The 19773-nt window shown below is 36.0% G+C and overlaps 1 protein-coding gene across 5 annotated transcripts in view; it reads left to right on the plus strand.

Moving 5' to 3' along the window:
* LOC106071929 (feline leukemia virus subgroup C receptor-related protein 2-like) overlaps nucleotides 1-19773 on the plus strand; it is an 87140-nt gene that overhangs the window by 26629 nt on the left and 40738 nt on the right. For 3 of the 5 annotated variants that reach the window (XM_056036459.1, XM_056036458.1, XM_056036457.1), the window contains 2 exons: nucleotides 517-745; nucleotides 7744-8472. In XM_056036459.1, the coding sequence (XP_055892434.1) occupies nucleotides 7860-8472 (613 nt within the window). In that variant the 5' untranslated portion in view covers nucleotides 517-745; nucleotides 7744-7859. Of the gene's footprint in view, nucleotides 1-516; nucleotides 746-6700; nucleotides 7421-7743; nucleotides 8473-19773 lie in introns of those variants that run through there. The other 2 variants (XM_056036461.1, XM_056036460.1) reach the window with 2 other exon arrangements.

Raw genomic sequence — 19773 nt, forward strand, 5'->3', positions numbered from 1 at the left:
AACAACCAACTTGGTCCTCTCTTAGTTATGAGGTCGGGGACCTTGTAAACTCGCATGAGTTTAGCCCTGGCTCAAATCTCAAACTTTTTTCCCTACATCTAGTTGCAGAGGTATTCTTTTGTGTCGAGGAGGGTGGGGATCAAAGAAAAACAAATAAAGAAGAGGACGAGATGGGTTGATGCTTATTTTATATTATAAATTTCAGACAGCTAAACAGTGTACAGGGGACATTTTTATTACAAGCAGAATACATATTCTACTTCAAAGAGGAAAAGATCAAAATGTTTTCTTGCAGAAGACATTTAAATACGCATCTAACATTATGATTCTACGCGTTTTTTTTTTTCTTATTAGATCGGTCGATTTTTTCAAAACGCTATCCCACCGTTCTTATTCATGAGAAAACAGGTTCGTTAGAAGAAAGATCATTGTATGACACTCAAGCCTATAATACATAATGCGTAAAATGTGCCTTCAATATCTCGTCTGACGATTAGAACTGCACTTTTGTTTCAGATGAATTGCAAGAAATGACTTGCTACCTGGTTCGCTTAGGATCCCCTTGGCTAACTTACAGTACTCTCTCACACTTATCATTTTTCTTCTGATGAGGGGTGTTTCAAGTAAAAGTTGAGAAACACTGCTTTATAATTTAACAATTTAAGAGCTATCAGAAGTGAAACTTGAACACGACACATCCAGCGATAGATCTACACAATTTCATGTTGGCTAATACAAATGTAAGGTAAGAGTTGTATCCCCTTCTATCCAGCCAAGCTCTAATGTTGTATGAGACTAAAACTTTAGGGCACGACATACAGATACATGCGAGGAAAAATAACTTTGAGGCAATGCCTCCTTGAAACCACTTATAGAGCCATTATTTTTCTCTTAATAAATAAGGAATGTTCGATTAAGTTTTTAAAAAATGTTTCATTTTCATCCCACCAATCTCCACCCCCCCCCTCTTTTTTTTTCCCTCTCAACCGAAAAAAACAACAAGGCGAATCTATAAATCACAGACCTATCACTATCTAGACCGGGAAACTAAAACAAATTCTTATCTAATAGTGATCAGATCCCATACCTACATATATATATATATATATAGGACCCATATTGTTATGAACGTAACTCTTTTTCAAGCTGTATGGGAAGTCGCCACTAATTTAGGAAAATCGCTCTTTTCTGCCATAGAAAAGTAATGATATTTAGTTTTCAAAGTTTAGAAATAATGCAAAACCATTAGCGAATTATATACTTTCAAAAATTATAACGATCAAACTACAGTTTTCCCGTTGTGGCCAACAAGATAGTAATTCTTATATACATCAACTGTCGAATTTCAAGGAAAATCGTTGGAGCCGTTTTTGAAACCGTGTCCACCATGAAGGTTTTACCAACTCTGAATGTGCAACTTCAATATATGTTGTGTATTTATGTTCTTGTTGTGTGTTGTGAACTGATCTGTTCTCGTGTGTCAAAATGTCTTGGTGTCCAGGTCAGCTTGTGTGTGTGTGTGTACTGTGTTGTGAACTGTTTTGTCACTCTTATTCAATAAAGCCTAGGATCAAGACATGTTTTCTTGTAGTGTTTCGTTAGGTTACTACAATAGAGATATTGTAAAAACACTTAAAGAGTCGGATTTATCTTTGAACTTTTTGTAATCACAAGATCTTTTCGTGCTATTGGGAGAATCTGGCCACTAGATCAATGAACTTAAGAGTAGACTGGATACGAGAGTCATATTTTTCATAGCTTTTAATCAACTGTGTGGGATGTGTGACTGAGAGGTTTAAACCACTGCGCTAAAGCTTGAACATCTAACAGTTATCATTTTAAATTAAACTGACATTATTAGGCTGTGAATGTAAGTGTACCTGATAGAAAACAAATTCTGCACAAAAATACGGGTAGTTGGGATCAAACCTGATAGAGGATTTAAAAAGAAAAGACCTGAAACAAGCGTGTGAAACTACAAATTTACAGTACTTAGAGGGACTTCTTATTGTCCGACAGTTACGCTGGGCAAGGCACGTATCCCGTATGGGGGACGAACGTATGCCAAAAGCAGTCTGCCTTTTTTGGTGAGCTAAAAGGTGGTCGACGTAACTGAGGTGCCCCACGGAAACGCTTTAAAGACCAGCTTAGGCGCCAAGTTGCCTTAGCAGACATAGAAGAGAGCGATGCATTCGGCCTCAGAACGAGACAGACAGCTAGAGGTCACTCACAAAGGCCGCGGGATGCACATTTGAGACCAAAAGGAAATCCGCTGCCGCAAACAGACGCAGACGGCGAAAAGAAAATATTAATCGACCACCGGCGGACAATGGTTATGCTTGCCCTGGTTGTGGGAAAATATGTAGGTCACAGCTGGGGCTGCGTATCCACGGGAAATATTGCATTCCTCATTAATCTTCGGACTCGATGACAGGCCTTTTGTCACGACCTTTTTCTCCCCCACTCGACACTACCTCATTTTACTATATATGTACCAGTATTATTACATTGGCTCTTTTCTTCTAGTGATGATTCTCACTCTTGGTGCGTGTAATTCATAATTGTTAGAGTACTTTGAATCTAAATAAATTAAACTAATGACAACAATGTCACAACATCAATGACCACATAATGAATACTCATAAAGACAAACTCTCTAATAAATACTAATATTTAATATTCTAAATAGGGCAACGATGGCCACTTCAAAATCATGTAATAAATGTAATAATTGATATGAATGAATTGATAACTGCAAACAGAAATTATTAATCACATAAATAATAACATAAGACAAGTGGCTTCAATACTATATACTACTAAAACTATTGTATCTGTTAACATAATTAACAATAAAGACATATGTATCAAGAAAACAGCAGTCACCCATTGTAACCCTTGTACTGGGTTCATGAGTGTCTAGTTACGTTAACAGACATGTCTCCACCCTCTTGCTGTCACTTTACTTCTGTCTTTCGGAGCGTACTGCTTATACAACAGCCACGATACACGGAATAAAGATGCTTGGTAGCAGACGATACGTTTCTTAAATAAATAACTTGGCTGAACCAGCCGCAAAGCTAAGGCACAATGTACACTCAAATATTAACATTATAAAACATAATTACAGCTCCATACTAAGAATAGACTTCACAAGATATATATATATATATATATATATATATATATATATACTCCCACAGAGAAAAAAAATATCCAGATCCATACTCTAGTAAGGACCAAGTGACAACTGAGGTTTTCTCTTCATGGTCAGTATTAGACCGATAGCTTTTCCATGGAAGAGGCACGAGATAATTTAAGTGATTACGAAATCACTCCATGTCACAGTGAATCTCAAACGAGTCTGTGACTCCCATGCCAATAAGACCACCACGGCTACTCCCTCCTCCATGCACTGGACCCAGCGCCACAGACTGCATTAGAGTTCAGTACCGCTGTCCATCATTTGTCCATGCCGTCTGATGCCAATCACTGTATCATCGTCTGTATGTCGCTCATCGTCTTGCCAACTGATCTTCGCCACTGTCGCTAACATTTATTCAGTCACTTTACATACTCAATGACTGCTACCCAGACTTCCATCTACATGTATTCAGTCACTTTACATACTCAATGACTGCTACCCAGACTGCCATCTACGTCTATTCCTACCCTTTGTCTGTAGTCTGTCAAGTCTGTCGGTGAGCCGTGAAAAACATCTTACAAAATAATTAACGTTGCTCACACACACACACACACACATCTGTGACACATTATTATTATTATATAAGTATATTAGGACTTGGCGTTGAAAAGTAGATCTATAAGTAGAAGTATATTCAATATTGTATAGATAGTAATTCTACAGTCTGCTATAGACTAGCTATAGAATTTTATTAGATCTAGATATAGGATAATCTAGATAGTAGATGTAGGCCTATCCTAATTAATAAACTTTAGTCAGGTAGAGCTAGATCTAGACTAGTGACAATCTAGTCTGAAGATAGAATCTAGATTTCTAAACTATATTCGATCTGAAATGTAGATCTAGATATAGAGTCTACTTAATGACAATGTCATTGATTCCGAAAATTAATGATGAGTCAGTGATTACTATTTATTTGAATGTTTCACGAATCACATGTGCCCATGTGGTGATACGACAACGCCTACGGAATACACAGAACCGTGAATAGCGTGAACTGTAAACACATACGCAGAACCTATTGCGACTTGACGCTTTTGTAAGTTTGCTGTGCTGTACGAGATGCCAAAAAAATATGTATATTCTAAAATTCTAGAACAATAGATCTATTCATTCCACTTAATTTATTAACATAAATCTACTAATCTCATTTATAATATGTAGCTCTAGATCTACTATATTACCAACGCATTCATACATATTTTAATATATAGATTTTATTAGCATATAGCGTTACACAAAAAAACGAACCTAGGTTTTTCTAAAATCTGATACTTGGTGATTTATAGTAAAACAGCACCTACCTAAATAAATCGTAAATAGAGCGCAAATACCTATATTTATTGTAGTATATATAGGTCTGTGGTTTATTATTATATAACTTTCGTAACTACTTCTATAGAGATTATTTTTGTCATTTCTTTTACTGAAAATTTGGGCTATTCGCGTCTGACACATATAATAATTTTTATGTGCAGCAACAAAGCCCCCTTTTTTTAAAAGTATTTTTTTAAATATTTCATTTGTTTTAAATTGCTTTTGAAGAGGCAGCACGGACATTTTTTCCCTTCCTAGGATAATTAAGTCTTTGTACACAGTTCATCCTTTAAAGACTCTTAATTGAGGAGGATCGATTGATTTATTCGTGATACTCTTCTGCCTTGCTGCTCTACCCAAACATATGAGAGTCAACCCTGAGGAAAAATCAGGAGCCGCTGGGGTTGGACTAGTTGTCTAATAGAATATTTGATATTTTAACGAATCATTAGACAAAGTGAAAAGTATCGCTTACATATAACCTACTGGGATATTTGAGGCCACATGTAGTCTGTTAAAATTAGGGACCGCATTCAGTCTGTGGAAATTAGGGGTCACATAAGTCTATGGAAATTAGGGGCCATATTCCGCCACATGCAGTCTATGGAAATTAGGGGCCACATTCCGCCACATGCAGTCTATGGAAATTAGGGGCCACATAAATCTATGGAAATTAGGGGCCACATACAGTCTATGGAAATTAGGGGCAACATACAGTCTATGGAAATTAGGGGCAACATACAGTCTATGGAAATTAGGGGCCACATACAGTCTATGGAAATTAGGGGCAACATACAGTCTATGGAAATTAGGGGCAACATACAGTCTATGGAAATTAGGGGCAACATACAGTCTATGGAAATTAGGGGCAACATAAGTCTATGGAAATAAGGGGCCACATAAGTCTATGGAAATTAGGGGCCACATTCCGCCACATAAGTCTATGGAAATTAGGGGCCACATTCCGCCACATGCAGTCTATGGAAATTAGGGGCAACATACAGTCTATGGAAATTAGGGGCAACATAAGTCTATGGAAATTAGGGGCCACATTCCGCCACATACAGTCTATGGAAATTAGGGGCAACATACAATCTATGGAAATTAGGGGCAACATAAGTCTATGGAAATTAGGGGCAACATACAGTCTATGGAAATTAGGGGCAACATAAGTCTATGGAAATAAGGGGCCACATAAGTCTATGGAAATTAGGGGCCATATTCCGCCACATGCAGTCTATGGAAATTAGGGGCCACATTCCGCCACATGCAGTATATGGAAATTAGGGGCCACATAAGTCTATGGAAATTAGGGGCCACAAACAGTCTATGGAAATTAGGGACAACATACAGTCTATCAAAATTAGGGGCCACAAACAGTCTATGGAAATTAGGGGCAACATACAGTCTATGGAAATTAGGGGCTACATAAGTCTATGGAAATTAGGGGCCACAAACAGTCTATGGAAATTAAGGACAACATACAGTCTATCAAAATTAGGGGCCACAAACAGTCTATGGAAATTAGGGGCAACATACAGTCTATGGAAATTAGGGGCAACATACAGTCTCTGGAAATTAGGGGCAACATACAGTCTCTGGAAATTAGGGGCAACATACAGTCTCTGGAAATTAGGGGCAACATACAGTCTATGGAAAATAGGGGCAACATACAGTCTATGGAAATTAGGGGCAACAAACAGTCTATGGAAATTAGGGGCAACATACAGTCTCTGGAAATTAGGGGCAACATACAGTCTCTGGAAATTAGGGGCAACATACAGTCTATGGAAATAAGGGGCAACATACAGTCTATGGAAATTAGGGGCAACATACAGTCTCTGGAAATTAGGGGCCACATAAGTCTATGGAAATTAGGGGCAACATACAGTCTATGGAAATTAGGGGCAACATACAGTCTATGGAAATTAGGGGCAACATACAGTCTATGGAATTTAGGGGCAACATACAGTCTATGGAAATTAGGGGCAACATACAGTCTTAGGAAATTAGGGGCCACATAAGTCTATGGAAATTAGGGGGCAACAAACAGTCTATGGAAATTAGGGGCCACAAACAGTCTATGGAAATTAGGGGCAACATACAGTCTATGGAAATTAGGGGCAACATACAGTCTTAGGAAATTAGGAGCAACATACAGTCTATGGAAATTAGGGGCCACATACAGTCTATGGAAATTAGGGGCAACATACAGTCTATGGAAATTAGGGGCAACATACAGTCTATGGAAATTAGGGGCAACATACAGTCTATGGAAATTAGGGGCAACATACAGTCTATGGAAATTAGGGGCAACCTACAGTCGATGGAAATTAATTTCCACATGCAGTGTGCCTAAAGAGTTTTGAAGTTTTGAGAAGAAACAACTCTTAACACAGAGGGATGTAAACGGTGCAAATGTGTGGTTTGGGGGAGGGATCAATGTGTCTATGTGTGTCTGTGTGTGTGTTCGTGTGTCATTGAGATGAAGTAGCCTTAAAATGTATTTGCAGGTTGACATTTGAAGTGCAAGTAAACAGATGTTACTTCTAGCATTCAAAGTAAACAATATTTGGACCGACTAGTCACTTGTGGTAGATTTGTGTTAGTTTGAAATGCTGCAAGTGAAACACTAGTGATGCCATTTTGTGGGGAATTAGCTTTCATCTCTCACTTGCTTTTGAAATGAATGACACGGTTTGAACACTTTGGCTGGCTAAACAATTTGGCTGATAAATAGGCGGACTTAAGCAAAGAGAACAAAACATAAATACGGTCAGATACAGAAAGATGTTGGCAAATATAAAAAGAACAGTCAGAGGGATTACTATAGGCATAGCTAAATTTAGTGATCATTAGACATATGGATATGGTAAAGATTAATTGGTTGATAGATAAGTTCGTGATAGATAATAATACATAAGAGATATTTTATATTTTCATTTTATATATTTATTTGAATGACAATTTATATATAACATTCTATTTCACTTTATACTGCTACTAGCTCTTTTCTCTCTCCCTCTCTTTCTTTTTCTCCCTCTCTCTCTCTCTCTCTGTCTCTTTCGCTCCTCTCTTCTTTTTTTTAATCTCACATCTTGACATCATCTACATATATATGTTTATTTAGCTCCCAGCTATACCCCTATATATATATATATATATATATATATATATATATATATATATATATATAACATGTTCTGCCATTGGTGTTTCAGTCCGTTTCAATAAGGGTAAGAAGGTTATAGAACCTAGAACTTACTTAAAGTCGACATCTGATACTTCTGAACATCGCTCATACGGCTCTGATATCCAGCCTGCATAACTAACGTCCATGGATGTCTTGGACCGTAAAGTGTTCTGCCAGCAAAGCATCGAGCCTGAGGAGGGACAAAGAAATCTTGCGTTCGTCAGCGATGAAGTGCCGTCCTCTGATACAGTCGCCTTGCCTGAGGTGCAGAACAACAAATACCGATTTTCTGACCACAAGTTAGAAAAAGACTCTGAGAAAAAGGACTCTAAAGAAAAAGACTCTGAAGAAAAGGACTCTAAAGAAAAAGACTCTGAAGAAAAGGACTCTAAAGAAAAAGACTCTGAAGAAAAGGACTCTGAAGAAAAGGACTCTAAAAAAAGAGTCACTAAAGACAATGCTTTGTTGGATAAAGTATCCAGTTCCAACACGAGTGACCTAAATGTAGACGATGCATCTGACTCGAACAACCAAAAAGAAAGTGACTACAATACGGGTGTAGTTTCCGACAAGGCAGGCAGCTATAATGAAAAGAACTCACATACAGACGCCGTTTTGGACGAAATGGCCACATACAAAGAAAGCAAAACAATTGCAGAGGTAGTACCAGAAAAAAAAACTGAAGATAAAGAAAGTGGCTTGACAGCTGAGACAGTGACCGAGAAAAAGCCCGATGGCGAAGAGGGAAAACAGAAAGGTAAGCATTCTTTAAACTACATTCACCAAACTTCGGCTAGAAGTTGCCCTTGGACTCTAGTTGATATTAATTTTTGTATACAAACTTCGACTAGAAGTTGCCCTTCGATTCTAGTTGATATTAATTTCAGTATACAAACTTCGGCTAGAAGTTGCTCTTAAACAATTTTTCATATTAAGGTCCAGAGTTCTGATTTTGATCTGGCCAGTCTTAAGTTCTACATAAAATATGATGTAGCCTAGTCTGATAACAATAAATAACCTGATACTACATCGTCGGTCTGGTTCATGTTATTTGACGATCGACTTTTCGATTCCGTTTTTTTTTTTCCAAGGCTCACCGTAGAGAAAAGTTGCTATTGGTTGTAAGCTATCCTTAATCTATGGATGTCTGTCTCTCAACTGTAGAGAAAAGTTGCTATTGGTTGTACGCTATCCTTAATCTATGGATGTCTGTCTCTCAACTGTAGAGAAAAGTTGCTATTGGTTGTACGCTATCCTTAATCTATGGATGTCTGTCTCTCAACTGTAGATTTTTTTTAAAAATCGTAAAATGTGTATCTCATCAGATCCTGTATCGTGCACACAATAGATACATAGATGCAACAGTTGTTGTTTAAGTCTTCCGAATACTAATCCTTTTATTTGTAAAATTAAATGTCGAAACTTTTTTTTTTCTAACACACCATTTTTAAAACGATTTTTTTAATTAGACTCATCCATCTGTGTAGAATTATCCTGACATAAATGTTTTACAAAGTTGCCAATTGGTCCGAAGGCGTGAAATTTGTATAACTAGTGATCTAGTGTCTAGTAGGCAGTTTGTGTTGATTCGTAGAGTTTTTATAGTTATTATAGCTATGGCAGTGACCAGCAGTGTAAGCCTATGTCTGCTATGTGTCAAAGTGTAGGCCAATGTGTGCTATGTGTCAGCAATGTAGGCTTATATGTGCAATGGCTGAGCAGTATAGGTCTATTGTGTGCCATGTGTGAGCAGTGTAAGCCTATATGTGCAATATGTCAGCTGTATGGGCCTAGGCCTATGTGCGCAATGTGTGAGTACAAGTTACCCACAGGACTTGTCCATTTCAATCTACGTTACTGTCTCTCTCGACTTTTTCATAAAAATATATATCTATTAATTTGCTGTTTTAAAAGATAAGGTAAGGTAAGCTCATCCAATTCTCCATTAAGGCGTAAGCAATTACGCTACTTGCACCATTTTGAACGTATATTATTAATTATTATATCTTGCTCGATGCAACTGTAAACTAGTAACCCATGCTCTTTAAGGCTACCTTTTTGTCTTCTTCCAGGCAATTTTACAAAGTTTGTCTGTCTGGTAAAAAATTGAAAAAATTATTTCTCCGACACCCCAATCTAAGATCAAGTTGAAATTTTGCACAATTATTTCTTGTATCTGACAAAGAAAGAATCAATACAAAAATTAACCAATTAGTTAATTAATTATTGATAATTAATTATTTTGTTTGGTATTGAACAAGGGAAAGATATTGTACTTGACAGATGTCGGGATATAAGTTGAATTAGTCCCATTTTATTCTTAAAGCGGAGTTAAAAGTTTGAAACTAACAATCAATAACCCTAAAACCTTTTTTAATGGACCTCATTCACCAATTGTAAACAAACAATATTTAGCCACGTGATTCTCTATCTCTTCTATACAAATTACGATCTAATTTTTATACACAATGGCTATCACGTGACATTTTTTTTCGTTGTTTTATCAATAAATGTTGTTTGTTTACGATTGGTGAATGAGGTCCAACCATTATCACTTCCTTTACACAGTCTTTAGTTTCTTGGCTGGAGCAACGAGTTTTAATTCTAGTCATACAACTTTTTTTTTTTTCATAAAAAGCATTTAAAAAGCCATCTCGGTAACATTCACCCAAATACCCCCCCCCCAACCGGTGCAGACAGGTGATATCGTGTTGAACAAAAAACACTTGGTCAACATATTTCTAATCGGACATAGTAGGGCCTATTAGTCTAGAATCTAGATCTCTTTCAAATATAATCACATTTAATTACATGATAGATGCAAAATAATCAATACAATTACACTTCATATCCAAATTTAAATTATATGACAGCTAAAGTAATTAATTCAATTATATTTAATATAAGCTTTGTTTATCAAAACGTATTTTTAATATTTTTCTTCTCTGTCAACTGCACATCAATGGCACGTGAGAAATACGTGTAACAACATGAAACTGTAGAACAAACAAAATATTAAAAATACTTTAAAGAAAAAACAACAAAAGTTATATTGAGTGATTTGCAATATCTCTCAGTAATGCAAGTTTTATCCCCCACCCACCCACCCACCCCCTTTTTTTATAAATTTAATTAATTACCACTAGTTGATTAATTCAATGGATACTTCTTTTTCTTTTTATTGATTCATGTGTTGTCATCGACAATGAACCACTTTACAAAAGTTCAACTTGATCCCTTGATCCTAGAATGAGAAGTTGAAGAAAAGAAAGTGTAATAGAATCCACCCAGACAGACAGACAGAGTGAGTTCATATTGTTTTTGTAAAAAAAAAGAAAAAAAAAAGGATTATTGCTGACATAAATTCAATTTAAAAACTATGGCTTTTATATCAGTTCTAACATTTAAAAAGATTCTCTTACAAAACAGAAAGATCGATCACGTTAAGACAAACACACATTCGTGCTCAATTTACTGACAGTTTAATCTTCAGCTGATATTAAATATCTTCCTAGGTGTGCTGTGTAAATAAAATAACATTAGTTTATAGTTTTAGTTAAAACAAAGGGAAATAACAAGAGCATTTTAAATTATTTGTTTTTCCATATTCTGACACCTTATATATAGGCTTGTCTTTCCTCCGCCCTAACTACCCTTTTTATGTAATCTAATTTTAGGTAAAATAATTTGCAAGTGTAACTTATCATAAAGTATTTACGTTTATTTTATTATTTAGATGAATATGTTTCTCCATTCTCTCTCTCTCTCTCTCTCTCTCTCTCTTTAAACACAGATTCTTCTAACTAGAAAGTTCAGTTAAAATAAATGTCAGGTGTACATCATTGTCTACACTTGACTTGGGCGATCTTTAACATTCTCAGCCTAGCAATGATACGTGTATTTTTCTCTATAAATTGTTATTTCTCCGGATAAGCCTCCTTCGGATCTAGAGGCATATCTCCCATCGATGCTCCCACCTCTCCAGCCCGGTCAAGTGATAGTTAGTGTCCTTCTTCACAAAATAGTTGTTTACAACAGTGACAGCAGCATCACTAGACGACGATCTCTGAAAGCGCAATGTATAGCTTAGGAAACACACTAAACCCATTCATTAAATTAAATGAAGCTAAACTTCCTTTTTTGTCAATACGATTTTTCAAATATTAAGTGAAAGGCAGGCAAGAACGTCTTAATTTATGATTCATGGGATATCGTGGATTTTTTTTTAAGGGGCCCCCGAAAGGGGAATAGACGCTATTAGTTTTGAGTGGTTTGTATGTCCGTCAGTCCGTCCCATTTAGATCTCAGAAACTAGAAGAGAAAATGAACATCGGACATGATATTTTAGATAATTCAAAGTTCTGATGCAACGATTACTTTTTTCTTTTTTGAAAGTGAACCATCTAATTTTTAAATTTACATATGCAAGCAGATTTTTCAAAAAAATACTCCACTTTTAAATGAAAAACTTCAGGGGAGGTAAGTTGTTTTTTTAAAAGGTTACAGACTTCTTCATTAACAACTCAGGCTTCATTCATAGATTCCCGCATTGGTACAAAAAAAAATTGCATTTAAGGTCACAATGGGAAAAATGTGAACAGATCATTATAAAATATATTTTCCATTTATTAACTAACTCATTGAATTACTGATTAAAATGTTGATATTATAATTTTAAAACAAAAAACATTATTTTTTTAGCGCGCAGTTTTGACATAACCTCATTATACACATGTCAGTCTTCACAAGCATATAGCAATATCCAAAAATAATTTAAGAATATTCATCTACTATTCAAACAATATTAAAAACAAAAACGGCAAGCAGGATATGTTTTTGTGGCCTCTTAGAAAAATGCCTAGTTTTTTCTTTAAGTCTTATGATATTGTTTGAAAATTGATTAAAACTGAAATTAAAAATTTTCAAAACATATCTGTGACACACAAAGACTTTCAAAATTTTAAAATTGTGTAGTTATGTAGTTTATCACGACATATAGGGAATGATGAGTGGTTGGACGCTACAATGGCTTCGTAAGTAATATAACATAAAGAAAAGATCTATGCACTATTCACCTTGTGAGTTATGATACAGAGGCAACATCTTAATAAAAGTTTAGCTCGCAATTTCATTTCTATTTGAATCTTATTATAAAAATTGTAAATAAAATACAAACCCATGAGAAAAATAAGCGCATCTTTCAACAGTTTTGTGAAACAAATGATGAGCAACATGTTAAACTCTTGTTGTAAACTGAAGTTAGCTGGATTTCGAAATGGGTTTGTTATTGCTTGTTTTGTGAAGCTCTTTAATACAATTTTTGAATTTGTTTTTGAGAAACAGAAAGATTCAACGGTTGGCGATTACTTAAAGCAGGCTAAAAAAATGTTTTACATGGTAGGCATCTAACGCAAATGAATGAAACCAAGCTCCGACAGCTAGGAAAGAAATTGACGTTCATTGATTATATAATTTTCTCTTTTATTGAGATATTAAATCTATTTTAAAGAGTTTTACAATCTCACATAATTTGTTTGTTGACAAAGGAATTACTGCCTAAGGACACCGATATCTATGCAATTCACATAACAATGCTCTATGAAGAAATGACGATTCACTTCTAGGATGTTAATAAATAAAAAAAAATTAAATGTAAATGACAATTATTAAACATCTGTTACTGATGTTCAAATTGATTTGCAGGAAAAAAAAGATTTACAAAATGATGTCTTCAGTAAAAATTATGTTAATATAGGAGGCACAACAGAGATATGGCTGCACTTCAATGTTTCGGTAAAATTCCAAAACTGTGGTCGAAAATGGAATTATTTTTTAGCTTTCTATCAACATATATGGCTAACCTAGATTTAGTGCGTAACAAACTTTATGAATAAGCAAAGAAATAGTCTTCATGTAACGACTAGAGGAGACCTTCGCCATGCTTTGGCTAATTTAAAGCTTGAAATTTAAAAAGGGACTTTTCTTAGGATTTGAAAGAAAGTCATGACAATGAGATTAATTTTTTTTGTGTAATCACTGCAAATTATTTGACATTATTTTCGTATAATGATAATAATGGCAATGCCTTCAATTTCGAAGATTAAGGCTGGCTGCAGTGTTTCACATAACTACTCAAGACTCAACCCAGTTGCGACCATCAAATTTTCCCCAAGTTTCTGCAGAGAAAGCCGTTGTCTGCTAGCGGTCTATTTAAGTTTTCTTTCCGTCTTTTGCGCCAGTCTTCAATACTGGCTTTTCTTTGAGTCTCAAATGTTTGTCACGCAGCTTTTGTGAGAGCTCTCCAACTGTCTCTCCCAGAGACCATCTGCTGCCAGAGAATGCTGCCAGGTACTTTCCTCTATGCGAGTGAGGGCGAAATTGCGCCTGAGTGAATGTTTATAGCGCTTACGGGGGCATCTGTGTAACGCCGTCCTCCCCTAGGCCAAAGAAGATCGCCTTTGGCATGCGGTCGTCTACCATGCGGGACAGCATAAAAATTAATTAATAAAAGACATTTTTCAAATTTGCCTTCTCACTCTTCTTTTTAGGTATTTTTCTTAGAGGGGGCGCTGGCGATTTTTTTTTTTTTAATACGAAAAGGGGGCGGTAGGCTAAAAAAAGTTGAAGGCGACTGCTCTATTGCCTTGACCTGAGCAAGAAAACAGGATGGGATCCCGATCTTTTTTTTTTTTCCTTGGGTAAGTAGGTAGGTAAGGAGCGAAGAAAATCTACAAAATGGTCTTTTAAGCAAAGGGAAGTAATAATGAATAGTTAATAAACGAAATCTTTCTTATCAGTTATCTAACCTTCCTAGAATATCATCGAACGAAGCCTATTTATGACAATTCATTCACGCCAAACAACAAATTGAACAAATGCAGTCCAATATTTTAATCGGAATAGAAAAGTGTTCAATTGATAAGGTCATTGTTTCTAGATCTAACATTATTGTACATAACGAAATACTTCGCACATTCGGAGAATTCAGTGGAACAGTGATTATAAGGTTGAATATTTTGTATTATCTAAATATTAAAAAATATATAAATATATCCATATTCTAATTTAAGCATTCTTTTCTAGTATATATATATATATATATATATATATATATATATATATATATATATATATATATATATATATATATATATTAAGGTTTATCGAAGATTAATGAGAAATACAGTATTTCCCATGGGTACGCAGCCCCAGCTGTGACCTTCATATTTTGCCACATTCAGTGCAGGCATAACCATTGTCCTCTGGTGGTCGATTTAGATTTTCTTTTCGCCGCTTACGTCTGTCCTCGGAAGCGGATTTTCTTTTGGTCTCAAATGTGTATCCCGCGGCCTTTGTAAGTGACCTCCAGCTGTCTCATTCTGATGCCGCCTGCAACCAGTTAAAACAAGTTGGGGCCTAAGCTGGTCTTTACAGCGTTTCTCTGGGGCACCTCTGTTACGTCGACGACCTTTCAGCTCTACAAAAAAAAAAAAAAAAAAGACTGCCTTTGGCATACGTTCATCTCTTATACGGGAAACGTGCCCTGCCCAGTGTAACTCTCAGACCATTAGAAGTCCCTCTATACTGTCCATACCGGCGTTCGCAAAGACATCGCTGTTTATAAATGCGGTCTTGCCCCACCGTATGTCCATGATGGAGCGCAAACATTTTTGGTGAAACGTTCAAGTAGTTTTATTTCTCAGATCCATATAGAAGGGTTGAGAGAACCACTGCTTGGTAGAAATTGATTTTTATAGGCAGGCGGAGCAGTTTATTCCGCCAAACTCTCGGCTGGAGACGTCCAAAAGTAATGGCAGTAATTTAACTGTTCTTTCCCTTGAATAAGCTTTAATTTAAAAAGAGTATTCTTTTTTCTTTTGCTTGTTTATTAATGCTTTTAAGAAGCGATTAAGATAACATTTCCCTAGATACCCAATTCACAATTTTCCCACACTGGTCCAGACAAGTGATAAGATCATAGCGTATTGAGACAAGTGATAAGATCATAGCGTATTGAGACAAGTGATAAGATCATAGCGTATTGAGACAAGTGATAGATCATAACGTATTGAGACAAGTGATAGATCATAGCGTATTGAGACAAGTGATAGATCATAGCGTATTGAGACAAGTGATAGATCATAGCGTATTGAGACAAGTGATAGATCATAGCGTATTGAGACAAGTGATAGGATCATAGCGTATTTAGAAAACTAAAAACATGAAATAGCGCTAAATAAAAACAATTGGTAACAAGAAAACAAAAAAAAAAACAAATAATAAACAAGGTTACAAAGACAGTTTGTGTGGAAACACAAACTCAAAAGCGGCCCCGGAAGTGGTCAACATAGGCAGGTAAAAAGGCAGGTTTCAATATTTTCAGAAAGAACATCAGAGTGAAATTCTATCAAAGACAAATGACAGAGAAGTATGGAGAAAGAAGGTTGACAGATCTTGTGTGGTGCTCCAGTGGTCCAGCAGACCAAAGGATAGGTGAAAGTGAATGCGAAGTCAGATGTGAACTTGGCCTAACTGTCTTATAATGAATGATCTTATAGTTTTGTTAAGGGTCAATCTTTTATTCAAATCCTCAAGAAAAAAACATTTCCGTATAAAAAAAAATATAGGTGCGCTCTATTCCACTATAGTTCACTCGATAATATGAAAAACTACTTATTATTTGTTGTTTCAAATTGGGTCCAGCATATTTGCATACTAAATAGATTTTTTCTCTTTAAAAAAAAAGGAAAACTTTTTTTGTGTAAATGTAGTAGTTAGTATGACAGAACTTACATAATTTAGCAAAACAAATGTAATAAAAAAAAATTTCGACAAAAAATCTAAAATCATTTACGTTAAAAATATGGTCAATGTATATCTCCCCTTCTAAAGAGCCGCCAGTGTTTGCTACTATTAATAGTGAATAATTGTAAAAGTGGTGTATTTTTATGAAAAACTTCTTGCATAAGGAAAACTTTTTTGTGTAAATGTAGTAGTTAGTATGACAGAACTTACATAACTTAGCAATTCAAATTAATAAAAAAAAATTGACAAAAAATCATTTACGCTGACAATATGGATAATGTGTGTCTCCCCTTCTAAAGATCCGCCCGTGTTTGTTACTATTAATGGTGAATAATTGTAAAAATGGTGTATTTTTTGAAAAACTTCTTGCATAAGTAATTTAAAAAATTAGATTTTTCGCTTTCAGAAAACAAAAAACGTAGCCGTTGCATCAGAACTTTGAATGATCTAAAATATTATGATGTCGGATTTTCAGTATCTTTTCTAGTTTACGAGATCTAAACGGGACGAAGGTACGGACAGACATTCCACACAAAACTAATAGCGTCTCTTCCCCTTTTGGGGCCCTTAAAAAAAGGTAATATTAAGAGAAATTGTATCAATTAGTTTGGATCAGTCATGTAGTTATTGTGTAATAGATCTAGACCAACAACAACAAATTAATCAATATCCTCATTTATCATTTGATATTACAGCTGAAAATCTCGTGTTCATTGTCAGTGGGGAGCATAGTCCAATAGATATTGTTAGCAAGACGAGTTTTGCAAGGAGCTGGCTATTGTAAATGAAATAAGGCTATTTGGAATGCAAGGAATAGATTCAATTAAAATAGGCTTATGAGTTCAAGGGCCAAATAGAAATGGAACTCTCTTGAGTACAAGAAGAAAGACCTAATATCCTGGCACGTCTCAAGAGATTTGTCAGAAATGAAACTCCGTACTAAAATTTGTTTTATATGAGATTCTGAAAAAAAACAAAACTTTTTGCTAGCTTGTGTAGTATTCTGTTGCACGATTATTATACTATGTAGAAAACCAGCCAAGGTCATAAGGTCAATTTATGACTGATTTGAATAAAGTGTGAGACAATTTCTCCATCAAGACTGATGAAGTGATGCAGTAATTTATATAAAAATGATTAAACAATTCGTTTTGTTATATGGTGTAGGGGAGTGCGTAAACATTGAACGAGGTGACGTAACAAATAATGACGTCAGAGATGGCAAACAAAAGGAATACCGGTAGCCATCAATATTTGTATTGGCATTTAGCGTTATCTTATCTAGTTTTATCCTAAACTACGTTAGTTGATGGCACTACTTCGGTGTTGCATTTTACATGATTTCCCACTCGCCACAAGTGTCATAAATGAAAGATACAACATCAAAGTTGTCAAATCTAATATTGGACCTTGCACTTAGAACGCGGGGAGTTGCATTGAGTTGCTCTGAGATGGACATCACGTGGTCAGAGACAGTGAGGCTAACAGAAATAGGGAGAAGAACAATGTAAGGAAAGGGGGGATGTCAGTGTGACGTTCCAAGGACTACTAGTGTTTAAGAGGGAAGACATATTAGGAACCCCATTTATTACGTAAAGACAAGCGGGTGTTGCACTGACGCGCTAGTGTGCAAATGTACTGTCACGATCCTCTCTCCTATCAGGCCTTCTGTAAACACACAGCTAAACACAACACAACACATCAATACATCAAGAACTTGACAACAAGGCTCCAAATAATCTGGTACTTTAATAATGAGTGAATAAGTAGATAACAGCCAATACTAGACAATTGGCATCAAACACATCAACAACTAAAATGTCACTCTGTAAATCACCGTACAAAACTCTACTGTCTCTCTTTCTGGACTTGTACATCAACACCTGAGGACTCAACCAGGATCGACTTCATGGCCGACTAACAGTCCCGGTCTCGACGCTCTCCGGTCTTGAACTGCCGCTTTCCTACACACTGTGTCACTCGTACACTCAGGCTTTCGATCACATCCATAACATTGGTAATATTTGCGTGTAATCGTGTAATCGTTGTACTGTCCCTTGTCCATGGCCCCGCTGACCTGAGTGATTCACGTGTATGTCAGCTTAGCCTATAGTTAACCCTTTTGAGCCGCCAACAATAGGGTCATAACAGTACATATAATGCCAATGTGTTACATCTCTCTTCTTTAATTCTGAAAATCTATTTATCAGAGTAACTAACAAACTAGTCAAAGATTAAAGTCAATTCAGTTAATCCCAAATCAAGTCTCTTGGGTTTGTTAACTATTTTGCCTGAGCGTGTTACGTAAGGTTCATGTGGTCTAGAGGTGTTAGAAGAAGCAGTGTGTAGTAGCGGCTCTACAGCTAGCGTATTTTGTAAGTTGGACTCTCCAGATATTGAGGTTCTAGTTGTTCTGAGATGTCATCTGGAAAGTCATAATTATTGTCAAATCTGTTTGCTTTCTCAGAAGACTTACTGATGTGTTTCCTGTTTCTTCTGTAGACCTGATTTCCACTTTTGACATTATTTGATCTAGGCTTAGAATGCTTCGAAACTACTGTTCCTGGTTTCCACTTAGAATTAAGCTGCATTTTGACTTTGTGTGGTCATAAGATATCTACAAAAGCGGTATATTAAGTCAATGCTAAAGCACATTTCAACGGCTGATTCACCCATTCCCTCTATTTGACAGGTCTTTGGGCTGTGTTGAAGCTGAAGTCAATTCCGTAATCTTTTAATTTTGTTAAAAAATGAGAGAGGGGGTATAGATGTAGATGTTTTAAACTTCTGTCTTGTAGTTGACAACAATTTTTCTTATAACGTGTTACAACCCGACTTAATCATGGCTACAGCGTGTCCTGCTTTATTCAATTTACCGGTTTTAGTAAACAAGAAATCTTAACAATTCTTATTATGTATCAACATTGAGCCGTACAGGAAACCTGAGAGCTCACGTTGCTCGATCGATATGGCATCTTAAAAAGGCCTTATTGACCTTAGCCTCTTTCTGCTCTCTCTCTCTCTCTCTCTCTCTTGCTCCCTCTGTGCGAGTGTAACTCTCACACTTTTCTAATACCCCCCCACACACACACACAGTGTCCTGTATTTACCAAATCAATAGTTCTTTTATTTCACCTTTTTGATTACGACCTTTTTTTAAACTGCTGTTTTCAATGTCATCTATAGGGTTATTGGTTATTTTCATTTTTCATCCTTTCAGTTCCTCTCTCTCTCTCTGTCTCTCTCTCTCTCT

Source organism: Biomphalaria glabrata, chromosome 7, assembly GCF_947242115.1.
Source record: "Biomphalaria glabrata chromosome 7, xgBioGlab47.1, whole genome shotgun sequence".
Taxonomy (NCBI): Eukaryota; Metazoa; Mollusca; class Gastropoda; family Planorbidae; genus Biomphalaria; species Biomphalaria glabrata.